General features: G+C 33.0%; 2 protein-coding genes across 13 annotated transcripts in view; one reads left to right on the forward strand and one right to left on the reverse strand.

Annotated features, from left to right (window-relative positions):
* Positions 1–6622, forward strand: part of PDSS1 (decaprenyl diphosphate synthase subunit 1) — a 40909-nt gene extending 34287 nt beyond the window's left edge. For both annotated transcript variants that reach the window (XM_053923388.1, XM_045184151.2), the window contains 2 exons: positions 1042–1122; positions 5897–6622. In XM_053923388.1, coding sequence (XP_053779363.1) covers positions 1042–1122; positions 5897–6037 — 222 coding nt within the window. In that variant the 3' untranslated portion in view covers positions 6038–6622. The remainder of the gene's footprint in view (positions 1–1041; positions 1123–5896) is intronic.
* The window catches only part of ABI1 (abl interactor 1), a 129359-nt gene continuing 112769 nt past the window's right edge, over positions 6606–23195 (reverse strand). For 4 of the 11 annotated variants that reach the window (XM_045184119.3, XM_045184125.3, XM_024576596.4 and 1 more), the window contains 4 exons: positions 18344–18520; positions 15055–15141; positions 11285–11470; positions 6606–8226 (listed from right to left, as the gene is read on the reverse strand). In XM_045184119.3, coding sequence (XP_045040054.1) covers positions 8051–8226; positions 11285–11470; positions 15055–15141; positions 18344–18520 — 626 coding nt within the window. In that variant the 3' untranslated portion in view covers positions 6606–8050. Of the gene's footprint in view, positions 8227–11284; positions 11471–15054; positions 15142–18343; positions 18521–22631; positions 22713–23195 lie in introns of all 11 variants that reach the window. The other 7 variants (XM_024576607.4, XM_024576614.4, XM_045184138.3 and 4 more) reach the window with 5 other exon arrangements.

The raw sequence follows: 23195 nt of genomic DNA on the forward strand, positions 1-23195 counted from the left end.
GGCTAGGAACCAAGAGATCAAGGAACTCACTTAGCTGTGGCAGCACCAACACTGGAGCTCGCATCTAGAAAATGAAGTGACTTGGTGTCCTGGTTTCCCAATTCTAGCAGTTGCAACAATTCCCCTACATTGCTGCTAAGTATCATAGGACAGATTTTTCTCGTCAATGCCTTTTGTGCCTGTTTTCTTTTTTCCTCTTATTACCATCAGGTTAACTCTGTTCTTCTTTATAATTTACTGCAGTAACCTGAAAGGTAGTATTTCTACCTTTCTCTCCTCTAATTCAAAGGTTTTCAACCTTGGCTGCACAATAAAAACATGTAGGAAGTTTTTAAAATCCTGACGCTGGTGCCAAACCCCAAGCCAATATAATCAGAGTCTTTGGGAGCAGATCCAGACAACTCTATTATAAACCCCCCTGAGGGATTCCAGTGTACAGTCAGTGTTGAGTACCACTGCTTTAATCCAGTCCACTCTAGGAGCTGCTAAGGCAGAGCTCTGCTCATAATACCTGCTGCCAGAAACCTCAATACCTTTTAATGTCACTCAATTTAGTACTAAAAGTAGAATGCTTAATTGCCACCCTCATCCTCTGCCAGTGGTTCTCAAAATGACAGCAGATACCACCAGAATCAGCATCATCTGGAAACTTGTTAGAAATGTAACCTCAGGCCCACCCCTACTGAATTTAAGACTTGGGGGAGAGGCCCAACAAGTCTGTGGTGACTGGTGCAATTCAAAGTTCAAGAACCTTAAGAAAAGTCAGGAACTTTTAGAGATGTTCTTTGTTCCTTCTCTTTCCTACTCAGTATTGGACCAAAGCTAGAACAGAACATCAGAACAAACACTACACCAGCCCAGTCCCTGGGCATGGAAAATGGATGTCTTTCTTAGTTCTGATCCTTTTAATTGCCATAATTTACTGCTCCCCTACATCATCTGATCACCGTTTTCCCCCATTGTTTCCTGTTGTTACAAACTAATACTAGACCACTTGATTCTGCCAGGAGCAACAAACAGATCTTCTTTCTTTGTCGTTAGTTCCCAGAAATGAATGCTATGATAATGAGACGCTTCAGTTTGCCAGGAGATGTGGACAGAGCTCGACAGTATGTACTACAGGTAAGATTATTTTAAAAAGAAAAAAGGCAACAGTAGGTACAATGTGGAAAAGTTTTTTTTAAACCAAATAACAATAACATTAAATTTTAGATAAAAGACCAAGTTTAGTCCGTTCTTGATTTGACAAAAACTAAGAAGGAAAAACTTGTATAATTCATTTTTCTTCTAGAATCTTTCCTAATAATTCTAGTTTCATTGGCCTTGGGTAGGAATTAAGACATTAACATATTTTGAAAGATACCCAAGTGATTCTAACATGCAGTCAGGGTTGAGCCTCACTGGTTTGGAACCAGTCTCACCACATCCATCAGCGCAGCATGACAATGCTCCTGGTCACACAGCCTTGTGTCCACCCTGGTCCAAGCCCTCACCCTTGCCGCATGGACAGACTAGAACACCAATCTACTCAAAATTGGTCTTTTGCTAGTCCATCCTATATAAGTGCCATTAAGGTCTAACTACAGAAATGTTAAGCCCTGGCCAAGCAGCTAAGTTGGTTGGAGCATTGTCCCATATACCAGAAAGGTCACGGGTTCAATTCCCTGTCAGGGCAGGTAGCTAGGTTGCACATTCAATCCCCGTTTGGAGCATGTATGGGAGGCAACTTATCGATGCTTCTCTCTCACACTGATGTTTTAAACTCTAAAATCAGTAAAAATTTTGGGGTGAGGAGTAAAAAAACTTAAAAAATTAAAGCAACATAGGCAAACTATTTAACCTTCAGAGCTATGAGCTTATTTCAATATATGGCTGCATATCCTCAGAACTTTTCTGTTGAAGCCAGATTCTCTGCTATATTTTCAGTTCTGATAACTATCTTTTGAGAATGAGCTGTTTTTAAGAATATCCTAATCTAAAGTCAGTTGAAACCAATAGATACAGTTAATGAGATGGAGAGAGCGAACAATTTTTAGTATGTAAATATGGTCTGAGATTTATAGTTAGTCCACTGTTTGAAAGAATTCCAAATAATTACTTTTCAGATTTTTTTAAATTTCCAAAAAGCAAAAGCCCTCCAAGAATATAGTTCTCTTTTAACTCTCTATAATGTTAAGCATCATAACTTGCTATGGGTTACCACCTTTTTGAAGGCAGTTTGGAAGTACTAGTAAAAAACTCAATATAAGCCCTGGCTGAGTGGCTTAGGTGTTTGAGCATCATCCTGCATGCCACAACGTTGAGAGTTCTATTCCTCGTTGGGGCACGTACGGGAGGCAGAGCCTATTTATGTTTCTCTCCCTCTCTCCCCCGTTGGCCCCTTCCTCTTTCTCTAAAATCAATAAAGCATATATATCCCCAGGTAAAAATTAAAAAAATAAAAAACTCAGTATGAGAGGGGGCTATAGCTGATAAAGAAGTTGCTATGCCTGGGAGAGGTTTTGGCTTCAGAAGTAGTAGTACATACTGAAGGCTGAAGAGATAAGTGGGACTGAAGGGAGAAATTAATTGTGGCTCTTATGCAAAAACACTGAAGTCCAGCAAGCCTAGACATAAATGCACTTAGGAAAAAACCCCACAGAATGTCTCTAAACAAATTCTCCAAAGACCTGAGTTCTAGCTCCCTTTCCACCCACAGAGCCTCCTAATCACTATTTCCTCATTAAATATGAATGGACAAGTAGGATTTATTTAGTAGGATTACTATATAGTTGATTAAAGTTTGCTGAATAAAAAAAGAGAAAGATGAACAGAAATAAAGAGGAAAACTATAATTAGGGGGATTCAAAAATAATATCACTCATAAAACAAGAATAGGATATATTACCTTTAAACAATGAAATGGAATGAACTCTCAAATTTCAAATGACTGGAAAACTAACTCCTAAGAGTTGGAAAATGGAATTGAGGAAATCTTCCAAAGTGTAAACAGCAAGGAAAGATAATGAGAAAAGCTCCTAAAACCATCAGTAAAATCATGTAACAAAACCAGAAAGCAGCCAACAAGGGCTTCCAAGGGATGAGGAAACATTTTAAACCTGTAATTATATATCCAGCCCAATAACTCTGAAAGCAAAAGTCACTATCACACTTAAGGACTAAAATGTTGGCTTCCAATACACATTTTCTGGATAAGTTATTTGTGGATGTATTTCAGCAAAAGAGTGAAAGTGAAAACACCAAGAAAGAGGAAGATGTAGGTACTAAACCAAGAATTCAATAAAAAAACTCATCCTGCAATGGCAGTTGTAAAAGAGCTAAAAACAAGTATAAGTAACGAATGGAATGATTAAGGCATTAGAAATGTTAGGAATCAGGAGCCTGTTGAATTCCGTTCAACAGGAGTCTGTTGGAGAGACCCACAAGCATCCTAGTATGTACACAAACCCACCGACCTGGGAATCTGCACCAGAAGGGCCCAATTTGCTTGTGGGTAGCGGAGAAGTTACTGAAAGCCAGTCAAGAGCCGAGGAAGTGGCATTGTTCCTTCCCAAAAACCCCCACCATACAGTGCCACAACACAGCATGTGGGTTGCCCCGCCTTGGCAAATACCTAGGGCTCCACCCCTTACTAGGTAACAGGCACACTGAGACAAAAAAAGTATGTCCCAAATGAAAGAACAGATCAAAGCTCCAGAAAAAATACAGCTAAGCAATGAAGAGACAGCCAACCTACCAGATGCACAGTTCAAAACGCTGGTAATCAGGATGCTACAGAAATGGTTCAGTGTGGTTGTAAAATAGAGGAAGAAGTGAAGGCTATGAAAAGTGAAATAAAGAAAAATCCACAGGGAACTAACAGTGATGAGAAGGAAACTGGGACTCAAATCAACAATTTGGACCAGAAGGAAGAAATAAACATTCAACCACAACAGAAAGAACAAACAAGAATTCAAAAAAATGAAGAGAGGCTTAGGAACCTCCAGGACAACTTGAAACATTCCAACATCCAAATCATAGGGGTGCCAGAAGGAGAAGAACAAGACCAAGAAATGGAAAACTTATTTGAAAAAATAATGCAGAACTTCCCTAATCTGGGAAAGGAAATAGACTTCCAGGAAGCTCAGAGAGTCCCAAAGAAGTTAGACCCAAGGAGGAGCACACCAAGGCACATCATAATTACACTACCCAAGATTAAAGATAAGGAGAGAATCTTAAAGGCAGCAAGAGAAAAGGAGACAGTTACCTACAAAGGAGTTCCCATAAGACTATTGGCTGATATCTCAAAAGAAACCTTGCAGGCAAGAAGGGGCTGGAAAGAAGTATTCAAAGTCATAAAAGGCAGGGACCTACATCCAAAATGACTCTATCCAGCAAAGCTATCATTTAGAATGGAAGATGCAGATAAAGTGCTTCCCAGATAAGGTCAAGAGTTCATCATCACCAAGCCCTTATTATATAAAATGTTAAAGGGAACTTATCTAAGAAAAAGAAGATGATCAAAACTATGAACAGTGAAATCACAGCAAATTCACAACTATCAAGCACTGAACCTAAAAATGAACTAAGCAAATAACTGGAACAGGAACAGAACAACAGAACCACGGTTCCACAGAACCGCGAGGAGGGGGCAGAAGGAGAGAGGAGAAAAAGGTACAGGGAATAAGAAGCATAAATGGTAGATACAAATAGGCCAGGCAAGGTAAGGAATAGTATGAGAAATGGAAAAGCCAAAGAACTTTTATGTACGACCCATGGACATGAACTAAGGTGGGGGAATGCTGGTGGGAGTAGGGTACAGGGTGGAGAGGAATAAAGGAGAGAAAAAAATGGGACAACTGTAATAGCATAGTCAATACAATATACATTTTTAAAACAAAAAGAATAGAAGCACTGGTTTCATCATCAACTTGAAGTCAAAAGGTGATGCTACATGATGGAAAATGTAATCAATAGAAGACCTAAAGGCAGCAATACAGGGCAGCACAAAAGAAGGTTTACAGTTGTTCATATGGAAAATAATACAATAATTAATAAGTAATATAAGAATAAACTCTGGCATACTCACAACTGTAAATCTACTTTTTTGCCCTACCCTGTATAATCAAATTTGGATCATAGGAGAAATGCAGTAGATAATAACTAAAATTGGTAATTAAGAAATAAAAAAACAATGTGTAAAAAAGCTGGTGCCTTTGGAAAAAGAGAACTGTTGATTTTCATCATCAGCTCTTCTGTACATTTTTGTTATGTACATGTTCTTTTTTTTAAACTTTCACTTTAGATATTTTTCATTTAAAAATTTATTGTATATGTAAAGGAGATTTGACTTGGGGCGGTAAACACACAATACAGCATACAGACAATGTGTTGAGAAATTGTGCACCTAAAACCCGTATAATTTTGTTAACAAGTGTCACGCTAATAAATTGAATAAAAAGAGAAAATTATTAGATATTTTATATGTGTAGAACTTTAGGAAAAACTTTAGTAGTTAAAAACAGATGGCTACTTACTGGAACAATTATAAAGGACACATGGACAATAACAAGTCAGGGTGGAAAGGGGAGGGAGGTGGGCTAGCTGGGGTGGTGGGGAGGGGTGGGGGGAAAGGCAGAAAATTACTTCAACAACAATAAAAAAATAGATATCTATTCGATATTAATGAGCTAGTTGCTTTGCATGCTAGTAGAGTAAAAATCTGTTTTAATTTGAGAAAAGGGCCTAAAAGAAGTAGGCAGAGGAAGCTAGAACTATGAGTTGAAGAGAAAACTTTAGAAACAGTTTGGCTATTAACTACTCTAACCTCAAAAATAGGTTTTAGTTCATTATAAAGAATTTAAGAGTTCATCCAGTATGTAAAATGCATCTGTTCTGTTTTTTCTGTATCTCATAGAGTGATGGTGTGCAACAGACAACCTACCTCGCCCAGCGGTACTGCCACGAAGCAATAAGAGAGATCAGTAAACTTCGACCATCCCCAGAAAGAGATGCCCTCATACAACTCTCAGAAACTGTGCTCACAAGAGATAAATGACAAGGTTTTCTATTATTTCTGGCAGCTATTTTACCAGACTGTGCCTAAAGAATTTTGGGGAATATACTTTGCTTCATGTGCAGATAACCAAAATCATTTTTAAAAATTATTTCAACCTTCATGATTTCTTTTTATTGTCAGTTTTTCAGAAAAGTTTTAAAATAATTAAATCATTTGAAACTGTCATTCTAGTCCTGTGAATTCTAATTGAAGTATCTTAATGGTTATATGTGGTATTGTTTACACTGTTAATATTCACATGTAAAGCCATTACACACAAATAAATGATCAATGTTAAAATTCAAATGGTTTATCTTGTTTTACCATAGGAGTAAATGTCAAAGAACTGTGAAGTCTACATTTTAATCAGAATTAGATTTTAACAGTATCCAAAATTTCATATAGGAGAATGGTTTATTATAAAAGACTGTACATAAAATTCAGATGAGTTATATACAAAACTGAAAAAAATGAAATAAAAACAGTAGCTTAGCTGATTACTAATGGTATGAAATCATGTTTAAAATTAACAAGGCAAAATGCATATGTACCAGTCACAATGATTTGATAGCAATGGTCTTTAATTCTCAGAAACAAATGTTTTGCACTAATCTTACCATTTACTACTGTTATAAGTCTGTAACACCCAGTACATAACTGTAATTTGAAATCCAAACAATTGCTCAATACACAGAAACCCACACTTGAGTGCTCTACTTTAATGTCCTAAGCAATACAGATTTATACACAAAAGAAAATATCCCTCTAAACCTCCCTGAAATTAGGAGACACAGAAAGTGCATGTGTTGCATTCCAATTAAGACAATACAAATCTGTTGGTCATGTGTATCGCTGTTCACTGGTTAATATATGACCCACCTTTTCCCTAATTGTTTAAAAAATCTTTTTATGTTGCTAGTGCCAGGAATGGATTAAATAGTGCCTATTCAAAAACCAATTGCATCCACTTCTGCAAAACAGTATGTAAAAGATACTTATAATTTCCCTTCACTGAACAGCAGTCCACTGGAAAACTAAAGCACTGACTGATAAGAGCAATCCTTAAGAATTTTACCTACAGAATGTGAATACTTTTACACATTTTCTTAGTTCTGAAAAGTTACTTTAGAAAAGCAATTAAAAGTAAATAACCACCTCAGATTTTAAATCTGCAAAAATCAGTCATATTTGATATTGGGACAGGTTAAGGCTAAAATTTTTTCCAAGTTTATATATTGAGAAAATACAACCATAATTCTGCAATAAATCAGTATCTTTTATTTATTTTTCTTAAAAGTAAATCAATGAAAGAAAGGACAAAAACCTTTGGTTCACTTATGTATTTATGAATGGAAAAAATTTATAATGCAAATTCACTCATTAAAAAACTCAGGTACAAATGACATTACAGGTAACCCTTTTTTTGTTTTTGTTTCACATGGAAACCTTAGGGACTCGATTCATTTCAAGATATCTAAGTACGAGTACTCCAAGAAAATATTACACAAATTGGAAGCATCTTGGATTTTTTTAAGTATATTTCAATACGTAAATTTGTATGCATGCTTTGAACAAATAAAGTTATATTTCAAGAATGAGGAAGTCTAAACAAAATGTATGACCAGCACCAGCATTTAAGTCTCTGATTTTAATATTAGTCTGACATAGCATTAGTAACCATGCTGCACTGAAACATGTAATGGTACAATCTGAATCATGATTTGTTAAATATTATACCCCACACCCCCAGAATATTTAAGCTGGTCATAAAGTTAGCATTGTGTAAGTAAATATATAAGCATAATCAGTTGTGGACAGCATCTTGTATAAATTGCTGTTTAGCAATATACAAATTACCTCAAAAGATTTATGCTTACAGGTAGACATTCAATTATACCAATAAAACAGCATGTTCTGAAAATATGGGCACAGTTTAAAACAATCTTGTTAACCATTAATAGTCCCACATTATGACTGAGTAATAATAAGCATCTACTTTAAAAGCAAAAGAAATTAATCAGTATAGTGCATGATTGATTCAACATAGTTCCCAGGGAACAGACCAGTCACTCGATTGCAGACTCCTTCATACCAGCCATCATCATTCTTCTTTATTACATAAATGATTGCACCCTCCATAAATGATAGCTCATCGTCCTTGTCTTTTGTATAATCATATATTGCCACAACTATGGAGAAAAAGAGTTGAATGGAGAAAAAGAGTTGAAGTAACAAGTGAGTGCACTGTATCGAACATTTAATTGAATTTTAAAATGTAATGCCAATTAAATCTATAGTATAACAAAACCAACTATTTTTATGAATAGTCTTAACTCTTACATCTACAAATATAGGTAGATCAGTGACCAACCACGTAAACTACAGAAATCAATAGTTTTCTACCAATCTATTTAGGGAAGATCTCTGAATTTTAGGATTTATTAGATATTTCAATTATTTTGTTCAAATGTCTACTAAGTACTAACCATGTGCAGAACATCATTTTTCAAAATAACTATTGGGCAAAGCTGCATGGCCAATCAGTAAACCAGCTATCTAATTTGAAAATACACATATCTGGACATAAATCTCATCTACTCATCCAAGAAAAATATTCATGTAATATGGGGTTATATTTAAAAGTATATTATAGAATATTTACATACTTTAAAGGTCAACAGGAGAAATAACTAAGACTTAAGAGAACTATTTGCAGTTCTGTAGTATCTGTGATTATTCTGAGTTCAAAATATTCACTTTCTTTGCAGTGTTGTAGAAAGAAAAGACATCAAAAAAATTACTTTTCTAAACTACTAGTTCATGAATTTATCCCTTCATCCTGCCCTTATAGCATAATAATTCTGAAATTATATGTAATTTTATAGTAAATGTGAAATGGTATGAGATACGGAGTCTTTTCATTGATTTGCTCTGTGTAGTTTTTCTTACAACAGAGAGTTCTTAAGACATTTAAGATGTTCTGGAACTTACTTTTCCCCTAAGAAAGATGACTATTCCCCATAATTATTCTGAATTAGGGAATTATAATAAGAAGAGACCTAAAATACTAATTGATAGCATCATTTTCTAAATTAAAATAGGCAATCTCTTTTCCCCTTTATAAAACATTGTATTAAGTAAATGCAACAAGCCCATTCCCCTCCATTTTAATGCTGCAGCAGCAGGATCATAGTATTGTGATTACAAGCTCATTGACATGTAAAAGTCATCTTAAAAAAAAGCCAAAACATAAACAATAAAGAATATTAAATTATTATCCTATTATTTTTGGCTAAAAAACCCCCGAGAACTGATTGTTAAATATAGTAAGGAAAATAATGTAATAATAAAAAGTCAACTATTAATTATTAATTTGTCAACTGATACTTGTTATTTTGGGTTTAGCTTTGATAACGTTAATTTCTTTGTATTCAGAGTCACAATGAGTTTAATTTTGAGTGTTACAGACTTTTAAACTAATTGTGACAAAGGCCTGATACCCTCAAAGTCATTCAGCAGAATAAAACTTTGATTTCCTCTTGTTCTTAGTTCCAGGAACTGGTAAAAATACAGAGCTCAATTAATAATGTTTCAATTTTCCAAGTCACCTTTGTAAATGAAACCTAGTCACATCCAACCTCCCCTCCCCCAATGCACATATTCTCTCAGTAACTCTTACTGTTGAGCATTTGACCATTAACAATTTGATGTCCATTTTACTCCCCAGGATCCTAATTCACAGATGTATAACCCTACTAAATATCAGCTTTTTGGTTTAGAATAGGGGTCTGCAAACAATGGCCCATGGCCAAATCCAAGTCATTGCATTTTTTGTAAATAAAGTTTTATTGGAATACAGACACATCCACTCACTTAAATATTGTCTATGGCTGATTTTGTGCTATAACAGTGGCGTGGAGCAGTTATGAAAAGAAAGTATGTGGCTGGCAAAGTTTTAAATATTTCATTTTGCAAATATACAAATATTGAACCATTAGGTTGTACACCTGAGACTAATATAATGTTATGTCAATTATATCTCAAATTTTTTTAAGTATTTATCTGGTCGTTTTCAAAAAAAAAATTGTGATGACCCCTCATTTTAAGACTCACAATTTCAAACTGTGAAGATATTTGTTATTTATCCTGGGTTACCAACTGTATTTACCATTATATAATTCCAAATTTGTCAACTTATATAAGTATAATAGTCCCAATTTCATAGACAATTAAAGTTAAATTTGCTTTTCCAAGTAGAAAATATGGGTAAAAACAATACAAGACTACTCAAGTTTATCAACCTCATAATAACCACAACATATCTGTATTTGAAGGTACATGAGAATCTAAATGTAAAGTATAATATAAATGACTTCCCAAACAACATGCAGAATATTTACTGGTTAAAAATACAAAAAAGGAAAACAGCAAATTTACTTTTAGCTATGTATTCAAAACTTGGGCAGGAGAGAATGAGACAAGTCTCAAGGGCTACAGCTACTTAAGGTCAGTTAATCCAATACAGCCAATGGAAGGGACTGTATTTCAAATGCAATTAAATGTGATCACCTGAATTACAAGGATCTTTCAGAACTCTATACAAAATACAGATTTTTAAATAGCACATAATTGCGTGAAAAAAAGCAAACTCTCTAAAATCAGGATTTGTTTCCCACCCACTATTTCTTCATAAATAATTATAGTGATTGTCGGGCAAGTTAGGTATATTTGGATGTTAAAATTATACATACACATAATTTCATGAAATAAAATTCTAGTGATTATTTTCTCTTTTTTTGTAAGATCAACTAACTGAAAACCCTAAGTGAAACTTTTTCTCATAATAATCCCAATAGGTTTAAAAATATTTAGCTATGAAAGGTTTCTATTTTTATTATAAGAGCTTAGAAATGTTTTAAATCTTTACTAATTACATGACAAGTAAATCATTTCACTCCTTTTTTGTGTCTTAGTTGTTTCATCTATAAAATGCAGACAGGCAAGTTAACCTCCAGCTAGAAGCACTGTCATCTGAAAAAGCATATCTAACATTATACTTTTCATTTAAAATATAAAGAATCCTCTCTTTATACTGAAAATGTATAGGGAACAAGGTTTAACTAAAGCATCTTGACTGGTAAAATCATTCAAAAGGTTGAGAAACACTAGATTAGATATTCTTTATAGCTCTAAATTCTATAATTAGGTTATTTTCCTTTATGCTAATTCAAAGATAATTGTACCTACCTTTCTCAATATAATTCTTGGGGGCCCAAGCAGGATCCCCATCTGCATATGGGTCATTATACTGAACTACTGCAGCCTCCTCGTCTTCATAATCCACAGGAGGTGGCGGCGGCGGAGGTGGAGAGTCATCAAACATGGGAATGTCATCTGGTGGAGGTGGTGGTGGCGGAGTTGGACTATCAGCAACTAAAAAAATTCAAATAATTAATCTGAATCAGGAACTAGACTAAGTGGAAATTAATAAATTAAAAGAATTTAAGAAAGCTGATTCATATACAGCATGCACTATAATAAAACATGCAATGATTAGAAATAAAAGCTTGGCATGTTAAAGCTTCCACTACTCTTAAAAATAATTTCCTATAATAAAATGAGCTAAAAATGAAAGTATTAGGAAATACTACAAATTAATGAATGCAGGAGGTTAGGAGACAGTATCTCTTTTTATAAGAATTGTAGGAGTAAAGAAGTTTCCTTATTCCAAGACTCCAGTCAGGATAAATGTCACTCTTTAGTTAGCCTAGCTCCTTAAATAAGCCTTATGTCACTTTTCTCATTTGGATTACAATAAATATTATGAATAACATTACATTAATAGTTTGATAACCATTCACTGTGTATATTCATGGCCTTGATTTTAGCTTTTAATATCTTTAGTTTCCCAGAAATAAGTGTCCAGTGGGTGGTATTTAATTTTATTTGTTTTAATGGAGAAAAAAAGAAAAGGTGGTGGTATTAGGTCTGCTTCTATGTATAGGTTTTCTATTCTTCTATGTAAATTTTAATAAGAGAAAATTAAATTAAAAAATTCCAAACTAGTAGAAAATTTCAATGAGTATTTTAAAAAAAGGTTGTATTCATAATCAACATTTTTAATGTAGAAAGCAGGTTAAGATTTTTGCCTTGTTGCTAGTAAAACATAAGCACAAGATAAGGGGAAGACTATATCCTAAAGATCCATTCTGAGAATACATCCACAACAAAGATTTTAAAAATAAAGTATTGTGGTAAGGTAATTAAAAACAAACAAATACACATAAAGTAACTTATATCATGCAAAAATAAAAACTCATACCTCCAATTCTAGATGGTTATGGTATGTGTGTGTGATTTAAATAATCAAAAGTGTAAATGGCCAGAACTCTGTTCACTGAACTATGACACCAGGCAACAAATGTTCCCAACATTAAGGAATGAATTCAAAACTGGAACACAATTTTTAATTTAAAGACATATGAAAATGTTTGATACAAATTAATGTGGGAATTACATGTATCTTCAGGGAAGAAGTTTAGAACACCAATATACTAACTCAAACGCCAATTTCTAAGGCTATTTCTATATGATCAAAAGAAGCAGTCATTATCTATCGTGTAACACAGGGTTTAAAGTTTAACCTATTTGGAATAATGTGCTGAGAATATAACCAAGGGATCAAGATTTAAAACATTTGCAGATGATGGCCCTATTTCCACTTCAATTCTGTGAATTTCTATTTTATCCTGTTGAGGAATGCAAAGGGCTATTAGAAAACAAGTCCTGTGTGGTAATGTTCATTCTGATAGGTTTACAAATTATTCTTCTACTGAATGTTTGGGTCTATTTAATTCTGCCCATTAATAACCCTTAAAGCTTTCCATTATTATTGAGAGGAGAAGAAAATGGGTACAAATCCATGCTGACACCAAAGAGCCACAGCTTATGTTCTTAATTTGGATTAATATGTAAATTATGGTTTGCCTAAATCCCTAAATTCCATCTATTCTTGATTTATACATAACTTACTAGTTTAATGTTTTCACTGAATTATCTTTATGTCCAACTACTGTGAATCTACATTGGCTTATCTTCAAACTATGTATACACAGGGCAGGAGTCTGGTCAATCTAATTATCTATGCATCATAATTTACCTAGCACCCTGTGATAGTTCAAAAATGCTTTCTGATATCAATCCTAAACTGAGTATCTTAAACTGAAACACATTTATTAGTAGGTTAACTGCTACATGCATTCATTACCAACTTTGGGTTGGTAGAACTCAATATTTAAGCAACCAAATATTTAAGAGAACACAAAATAATTTGTACTTCATAAAACATTTAAGATATTGATGATACTCAGTTTATCACCAACCTACCTAACATGCTTTCAAACAAGATAGATGGCAAATAAAGTTGGACATTCTGCAGCACAAAAAGAACAACTGACTGGCTCAAGTTCATCTGTGTGATGGAAGGAACTAAACTCGTACCATGCACCTTGTTAGCGAAAACCAGGCATGTGTAGAATGTACATTTAACTCTTGAATTTCTATTTAAAGTTACCAAAGAGCTTGTCAATAAGCTCTGGACCCACTAAATGGTTGCTCATTATGATTATTTTAAAATAGTTTCTAAAAATTCCTGGCTGTAAGGCAGTTCAAAAGGTTTAACAGGTTTAGGTTTTAAACTCTTAACAGACTTAAAGACCAACAATTTACCCTTATTCACTTAGTTTTAAAAATAAGATTCACTTTTTTTGTATTTTTAAACGCAGAGTTTTCAAACAAATTTCAAGGTTGGTTTACACCCAGAAACTTCAATATTTTGAAACTGCAATATTTTATAAAAAGTCCATTAAATTATGTATTTCTTTCAGGTAGGGACTTTGTCTTAGACTATCTGTATTACTCCCAAAAGAACAGCACGTAACACTAAATTAACAAATATTTAACTGGAAGAAAGGAGGAAACAGGTCGTGCAACACAAGGTCAGCAAAAGCTGAACAACAGAATTTGCTACAATGTATTCTCCTGGAAGATTGGCTGATCGGGTGGGTCACATATTTGTTCAAACCATTCTGAGATTTATTTGGATGGTGATGGTCCCAAATAAAATAAATTACTACTAGACCACCTTACCTTACTATCTTAATCTCAAAAGCTATTTTGGCATAATAAAATTCTTCATTGTGCCAAATTAACACTCACTATGATCTTGTACCTAGGAATATATATCTTCCAGAACCTCAAAGTAATCAGACAACAATATAAACTCTGTATCCTAATTAAATTTGTATATTTAAAATAACTTTCAAAACTCTCTGACTTTCCTTCAGAGAAGTGCTTAAAAAGATGACAGATTTGCATGCACCTGCATGAAGCTAGCCAAAACATGAAGAGGGCTCTATAATGACCATCACTTATATGGATAGAGATCATGATATAATGTATTTACTCTTGCAGGTTCATTCTTATTTTACCAATGAATCTTTACATAGGTTAGAAATTATTCATGTATCAAAATGTGAGGCTACAAGCTTTTTCTAAAAATTTTTTGTAACTAAAGAAAAAAAAAAACCTGTCCCAATTACATAATAAAATTAATCTCACAGTGTAACAATGTATATCTTGATGAATTTGGAGAAAACTAAACACAAAATGTTTTCTTTCTAACTAATACCCCTAATAATTATTGAAAGCTAGTAGTTTCCATCCAATTTGTATTTTTGTGTTTGATTATACTTTCCTTAAGATTCTGCAATATCAGATTTCACATTTTAGATCATGTAAATACCTAAAGTTGCAGTTTTGAAATTTATATAGGTCAGTAATCATGCACAAGAGAAAAAACTGAAGACCGTGCTCTTCAGTTTCAATAACATATCTGCACCTGTTTTCAAGGTAAGATTAGCTTCTCAACAAGAGTAAGGAAAATGATGACTCATCAGCCATGCATGCTATAAGGAGAGAGCCTCTACCCTTCGATAGCTCAGTTTATCCAAACTTACTGTTTTCCTGCACCCTGGCCACGAAGCCTGTGAGAGGTATCTGTGGAGTCAACTGAGGCATAGGGGGAGGAGGTGGAGCAATAGAAACTGATAGCAACAACACAGTATGGGGAAGTAAAACAGATAAAGGAAAGAAAAGGAAACAAACAAAAAGCAGAAGTCAGTTACAAGGACCACAAACATAAGTATGCAAAGAACAGTTTGCAAATGAAACAAAACAAAAACAAAACAAAAACCTGCAGAACCTTCAAGTTCATTACACACAAGAAAATCTAAAGCTAGTTGTGCTTATTAGCCAATTGGTTAATTTTATTAAAAAAAACAATTTAATACTAATGTTTTATTGATTGGGGAAGATTTTAATTTACCCTCACATTCACTTTTATGCAATGGAAATTTCAAATTCTAAGGATTAAAAAAATAGTTAACAGTGAAATACTGACAGAGGTTTCTAGGATACTGTATCTTTGCCATATTTCTATAACCTAACAGGTTGGTCTGCCATTAGGGTAATGTTGTAAATTAGAACCCAAATAAATATAAAACAAATAGGTTATGAAATAGCTATTTATCCCATATAATAAATAACTACATTATCACAGGTTTCCTTTAAGGACAGTTCTTAGTTTACATATACACACACACATAAAAATTTACACACAAATCTCCAGGAAAAACCCTTGTTCGTAAAACAAGGTTATTATTACTCTTTAAATTGACAATTTTAAAGACAGCACTCTTAAATTTACTAGGGAATAGGAGTGCTTCATATATCATGTTAGTTGTTTGCTGAGTTTTAGGGAGTAAGATACCTCAAAAGTTACCTTCTTTCTTTTTATCACTGTTCTGATAAAGGAAACCTGATTTAACAATAGTTTAAAATATGTAATTACTTGCATTTAAGTAATTTATAACAAATCACTGAGTAGCTAGAAACATATTCCAACTTCTTTGTGGAGAGGACATAATTTATAAGAAATACCAAATGCTCATGTGTGCAGCACATATATTAAAAACTGTTAATAAACTAGAAGTAAATACAAGTGCTTACCACTCTGTCTCATTTTAAAAAAACAGTAATTGCCAAAGATTGCTCAAAAGAGTCAACAGGAATGGATCACAAAATTCAGTTTACTGCTAATCACACGAAGTTAACAACACTAAACTGACAGAGAAACACAATTTATTGGTTCCCAAGATTGGTGTAATTGAAGGGCTGCTTCAATTAACCCAATTTTAAAATTTTGTTGGTAGGCATAAAAATTTGAAGAGGTTCAGTGTTCAAAGACTCAATAACTTAAAGCAATTAATTCATTGTATGTCTAAAAACAGCATTCAATTCACTAAGACACTGGTCCTTGTTCATTCTGATACTTTGTATCTAGAAGGCTTTTAATGAATAAAATGCTACAGTTTTTGATTTTTAAAAACTCCCACAAACCTGAAAAAATTTTTTCTAGAAACACCCCTTAGTAACTAGCCATGCTGGTTAGTAAATAAAGAAAAAGTAAAGCTTTGCTGTGAAGATACTACTCTTTATCACCACCACATTTAGACAGAAAAGGAAATATGCACATCAAAACACTAAAAACATTTACATCTACTATTACAACACCAACAGTAACTCAGATTGAAGGATAATTAATTTGACAACATATAACAATATATTTAAAACTGAAACTAAATTTGCTTTACAATATCCAAAAGATAGACATTCAGTAATGAATATGTCTTGTATGTTATAAGCAACCCCACCCAAGTACTTGAAGGGTCACCAAAAATCCTATTTGCAGAGTAAATTAAATGTTCAACTGTGGAAAAGAAAAAAATAAACAAAGATGGGATCTAAAAATGCAGGGTAGTATGAAAAAAAGTTCAAAGAACTAGTAATAAGATAATCTGTAAAACAATCAGACCCTAGCTACTTTTCACTACCGAAGGAGACCAGGGAAAATGTAAGGTAAAATTCTAACTGATAAAGTTTGTTAGTTTGGATGAACGTTTTAGTCTAGAAAAAGGTTGTATAATTTTGGGGATTATTTGTGAATTCTAATATTTCTGCTAAAGTGGTTTTCAAGTCTTAGGAGGTTTTTTCTTTTTTCCTTTCTGCCACAATACAATTAATCTTTAACTCTAAAATTTAAACAAAAAAACAAATAAAGTAACTTTCTCCCAGCTCTGCTTTAAAATACATGTTCAGAACATGTATTATAAATAAAAAAGAACTTAAACCAATTTCCTATGTAAACATGGAGTATTCAGGGCTTTTCATTTTCCTTTAATACTTTATTTTTAAATTAAAATTAACATACAGTATTATATTAGTTTTAGGTTTACATCCCCATGGTAACTTTTACAAAGTGGTCACCCCGATAAATCTAGTATACATCTGACACCATATACAGTTATTACAATATTATTGACTATATTCCCTATGCTGTACTTTTTTACATCCCCATGACTATTCTGTAACAGCCAATTTTATTCAGTGTTTTTAAAGTCAACTAATAAAACACACATCTTTAGAAAGAAGCCACAAAAGTTCTGTGATCACCCTCCAAGCCAGTAACAAACACTGGAACATGGACTCATTTCAGAACTGTTTACCTGTTGTTCCTTTTTGGGTTAAGCATCTTAATATGGAAAGTGAAATTAATGACTACCACAAGCAATTCAAATTTCCAGACATTATATGCCCAAACTATTTTCTAATCTTAATAGCTTTTAAACATCAGTTGCAGTTAGTGTTGAGATGTGCAATTTGAGGTGAACAAGAAGAAATCAAAAGAAAATCCTCCCCACTGTTATAATTATTCAGAGACAGAATAAGCAAACACCACTAATGTTTTTTTAATGATTCTGAACTCATTTCAATATAGGTTAACAAGCTTAAAAGTGATAGCCAGCAATTTTATGTTAAAGAAAAAAACATTCAAGGTGTTTAAAATTTTACTGTTATTGAACAGCCTCAAAAATGCCAATAAAAATAAATTCAGTTAAATTAATTTCAGTGTTTTTCTTTTCTAGTTCTATTTAGAATTAAAAAAATCATATTAAAGCATTAGTTCAATTTTAGTATACAAGTATACTAAGCTTAAATTATTTGAGAGAAAGTGATAAGCAATTATTTTTAAAACAGTATGATTCAAGAAACAACTTCTTAAAGCAAAAATAAATATCAAATAGCATGGTTTCAATTGTTGTCTATCACTGGCAAAAATAACAGTTCAAATAATTTCCTTCAAAAGGAGCTCCACTGATGCTGTATGCCTGCAAAGCACAAGCTTACTTGAATTCTGAGAATAAAGTGGACCTCCATTAACATGAGGCTGAGCAGAAAATTGAGCAGTCACAGAGGGAGTTCGTCTGTATCCACCAGAAGATGTCGAGGAAGTGGTAGAGTTGTGCCGAGAAATCTGCCTGGTCATTGTGCCATACTGGGAACCAGGAGCTGAGCCCGGGGCCGCTGAAAAGCATTAGTCAAAGGCAACCAACAAAGAATTTGAGCACAGTATATCACCTCCAACAGCAGAATGAAGAGAAGGGGACTCTCAGTAAGAAATATTTACTATTTTTAAAGTCCACAGCACAAAATAAAGAGAAAAGTAAAGGGAAAATACAAATATCTCTATCTCTGAAATTACAAACAGAAGGAAAAACAGATATTGTGTGGAAAGCTGCAAAAGTAACATTCTCAAGCCTTTTAATTTAACATAATCCCAAGTACTTTGTTATTATATATAAATTTTTCTGTAAACTTTAGAATACATAGCTTTTATATGTAAATTATGTCTCTCCAACAAAATAAATACTGAAAAATAGTCTAAAGTGAAAATTATCAGTTTTTAAATGTGAATATATTAATATCTTGTTTACAAACTTCTTCCTTTCCATGGCCAAATCTTCAGAAGCACAGTATAAGAATCTATCCAGCCCTGGCTGGGTGGCTCAGTCAGTTGGGGCGCCATCCCACACACCAAAAGGTTGCAGGTTCAATTCCCAGTCAGGGAGTGTACCTAAATTGCAAGCTCAATCCTCAGAGCACATACAGGAGGCAACCAATTGATGTTTCTCTCTCTCTCCCCCTTTCTTTCTACAATCAATAAACATATCTTAGGATGAGGATTAAATAAAAAATCTTTCCAGCCAAATCCAGGTTGAACTATAAATTTTAAAAATCTAAGCGTATTTTCCACATATTGTACTATATTTATTTGAATGTTTACTATATTAGCAGTTATCAATACATATTATAGTAGATTCATTTTTAAGTACAACTTCTAGTTTCAAAGCTCTTACATATGATGTCAGATTTCTTATGCATCTCCAAGCTTTAAGAATAACACATTCTTTTCCCTATCACGTAAATTTCTGTACTAACAAAATTGGAAAAAATTTTAGATTCTATAAAATATGGACATTTTAAGGCAGCTTTGTGGGAAAAAAATCCATTCTCTTTCTCCATACATTAAGGCTTTCTTTCCATACTATACTCAAAGCAATCTTTTAAAAAAAATTATCACATATACCTAAACTGTCTAAAGTATTTAATACCTAAAATTTTATTCAATGTCATCTTCACCAACATTTCAGAAGTTTAATACTAAAAAGGTTAATAAAGTTCAAAGCCTCTAAAGTTAACTATACTTTCCAAAAGTTACTTTGGGATTAACAGTATCTTCTATGCCCAATTCAAACATCTAACCATGACTAAGTAAAAAGACAGCATCCTAGTTTATTTTCTATTCAGTTGTCTAATTTAACCTCCCCTAGAGGTCATAAAAGTATTAGATAAAACCGTACAGCAGAGGTTGTTCATTAAAAGAAGTGCTAATATTTAACATTTTGGAGCTCCCAAGCCATAGGCAGTCACTATTTGAGTCATGCTTATTTTCTAAAATAAGCTTATGTTTTTCTAAAACATGCTTATTTTCTACACAGAAACACACTTTTAAAATAATAGTCTATTCAAAAAGTTTTCATGAGTAATTTTGGACAGCTAGGTTTTCTAGAAAGCTAAAAAGTAACCCTATAACCATTTTAAATACAAATCTCTCTAAAATGATTTCTATATTTCTCTGACCTGTATAAAAATTGTACGAAATCCAAGTTATTCTTCCTGGTGATTTAAAATCCAAAATCACCTATTCAGCAGCTGCAAGCTATGTCTATTTTAGAATTTATTTTAATATTTTTAGAAAATAAACCATAACACCAAAGGGTATATGATATATATAACTATGTTTTATATATTGTATATATTATACATATACATGTATGCATATGGTTATACACTAATATATAATTATATGTAATGATTACATATAATTTATTTATGTAAATATATGTAATTTTTAAAAAATAAGATAAATTTCCTACTGCAAGAAATAAAATATTACCAGTATCACTGAAGTTTCCTGTAAGCCTCTTTCTGGATCCCAAACCCCAAAAAGGTAAGTGTTAAAATTAAACATTCTTTCTTTATATAGCTTTTTTTAAAAAAAAATCACAGATATATAATCTTAAATACAGAGATTTTGCAAATTTATAAATTTTTATAATAAAATGATTGTGTTCTGTTGGCTTCCCACTTCTTTTGATACTACTTTTTAAGATTCATCCATATTCATAAGTATATCAATATATCATTTTTAGTGCTATCTTTACATATAAACATAGCACAATTTATTTATCCATTCTATTATGAGACATTTCGGTTGCATCCAGAGTTTTACTATTATTAATACTACTACTATAAACATTCCTAAATATGGAACTTCTCTAGAACAGCAGTTCTCAGACTTCAGTGTTGATCAGAATTGCACCTGGAGAGCTTGTTATAATATAGATTGCTGGGCTCCAGTCCTCAAGAGTTTCTGCCTAAGTCTGGAATGGGACCTGAGAATTCACATTTCTATTTTCCCTACCATGATGACACTGTTGTTCGGGGGGTGGCGGGGGCAGGGGTGTCATTCTCTAAAGGCTACTGCTCTAGGGCACTGGCTTTTAAACATCATGGTCTTAAGGTTCACTCTTTAAAATTAAAGAATGACTAAAAGCTTTTGTTGAGGTAAGTTATAATAAGTAATAGAAATTAAAATTGATACAGCTTTAAAACACATGAATACACAAATACACATTCCATTAGCTGTCAAAGCAATGATTTTATCATACATCATACAGCCTCTGGAAAATTCTACAGTACAAGAATGAGAATGAAAAAGGCAAATAAACCTCAGAAACTCCATGAAAGGATACTGGCAACCCTTAGAAGTCCCATAACCATATTTTCAGAACAAGTACTCCAGGATAAATATCTAGAAATGAAATTGATAAATCTAAGGTAGAAACCCATTCAACTTGACTAGCTAAAAAATTACTTTCTAAAGTGAGTGTATCAACTAATAAACTCCAACCAGTAATGTACTATATTTTGCTGTGTATAATACACACCCACATTTTTGTGAGCATTATACACAGGATTATGCCCATTATTATGCCCATAGTATGTACTCATTATACCCATATATAATTTGCATCCTTATTTTTCCCTCAAAAATTTGGGCAAAAATGTGGCATTACACACAGCAAAATACTGTACTTTCTTGTTACTGCACCATCCTCAGCAACATCTGGTACTATGAGACTTCTTTATTTTTAACTATTTGGTGGGTGAAAAATAGTACGTTATTGTGGTTTTAATTTTCATTTGCCTGATTATCAATTAGGTTGAGGGAATTTTTTTTCACACAGACACTCTGTCAACAATTTCTATTATTAGGGTCTTTTTATTACCTCCTTTTCCCCTTTTCCTTTGAGTATAAGTGAAAATGTTATGAAAAGATGTTGCTAATGTTGTTAGATGGCTTTATTTCACACTAATGAGATTCAACTCTCATCTGAAACAACTCATTATCCATTTCTACTCAATTATTGATATTGTATATTTCTAGGCTAAATGGTTTTTTTATATGGAGTCTATATTTGATCTATGTTTGGAATTCCTTACATTCTCAATCAAGTCACACTCAACTTGGGTTAAATTTAAATGTATTTTACTGAAAAATATGTTTCAAGGCATCTTCAGATGCCCTAAGTACTGGCTATATATCAGTTTTTCAAACTGTGATCCGCAGGAAAGCCTCAAAGCACCCCATACCACACATCATTTTCTTTTCCATGTTTCCTCCTCCTGTCCCCCACCTTCACTCTAATACTTTGACTGTTGTCTATACCAGGGAGTTCCAAATCAAGTTTCATTTAACAAAAGGTTACTAATTTAAAAAATTTTTTGAACAATCACTGCTATAATTTTCCTAGAAAAATCTAAACAAATACAAATCATATTAAATTGATTACAAATTAAGCATAGAAACATTTCACATTACAGAGAAAGTTGTATTTGTTTTCTGTGTAACTTCAGAGGCCTTTCACCAGAAGAAATTAGTGTAAATTAGATTTAACACTTTGTATTACCACTGACAACCTAAAACTATAAAAGCTAGCAGTTTAACAGAGGAGTTTATTATAAATTACGCAAAGTAAGTTAAATCACTCCAATGGTTATGCAATCTCACCTATCACAGTGTTCCCTGGGAGAAGTGGTGGAAGAGGTGGTGCTGGTGGAGCTCCAGAAGGAGGAGGGACAGAAATGTTTTCTAATAAAATAGTTTATAATTCAGGTCAGAGTGCAAGAAAGAGAACTAAACATTCTGAAACAGTAAGAAAGTACAATGTTTTGGAAAGAAGGAAAAAAAGGGAGAAAGACAGCCATACGTAAAGCATGTTCAAATACATAAGAATTTTACTAGGTAAAGAGGTCATTGAGTTCACATCTACATTAACTACGAAATATGCCTGTTTTTGTGAGTAGCTTTTTCTCTTTTCAACAACATCCTTCAGAAGGTAAAACTATTCCCTAACAGTATTGATTACCATTCTTATTTTTAACACTACAAAGTCTTCTTAAATTTTCACATAATCTAATATGTAAAAGGACTTTTCCTTTTTCATCCCATTTAATATTCATGGTATTTTACTGAAATAAGTACTGTATATCATACGTAAGTATAGTAAAGTCATATAACAAACTAACACGAGCTGAGATACTAGCCTAGAAGGCAACATCAGAACTCATTAAT

This window comes from Desmodus rotundus, chromosome 4, assembly GCF_022682495.2.
Source record: "Desmodus rotundus isolate HL8 chromosome 4, HLdesRot8A.1, whole genome shotgun sequence".
In the NCBI taxonomy this organism is placed as follows: domain Eukaryota; kingdom Metazoa; phylum Chordata; class Mammalia; order Chiroptera; family Phyllostomidae; genus Desmodus; species Desmodus rotundus.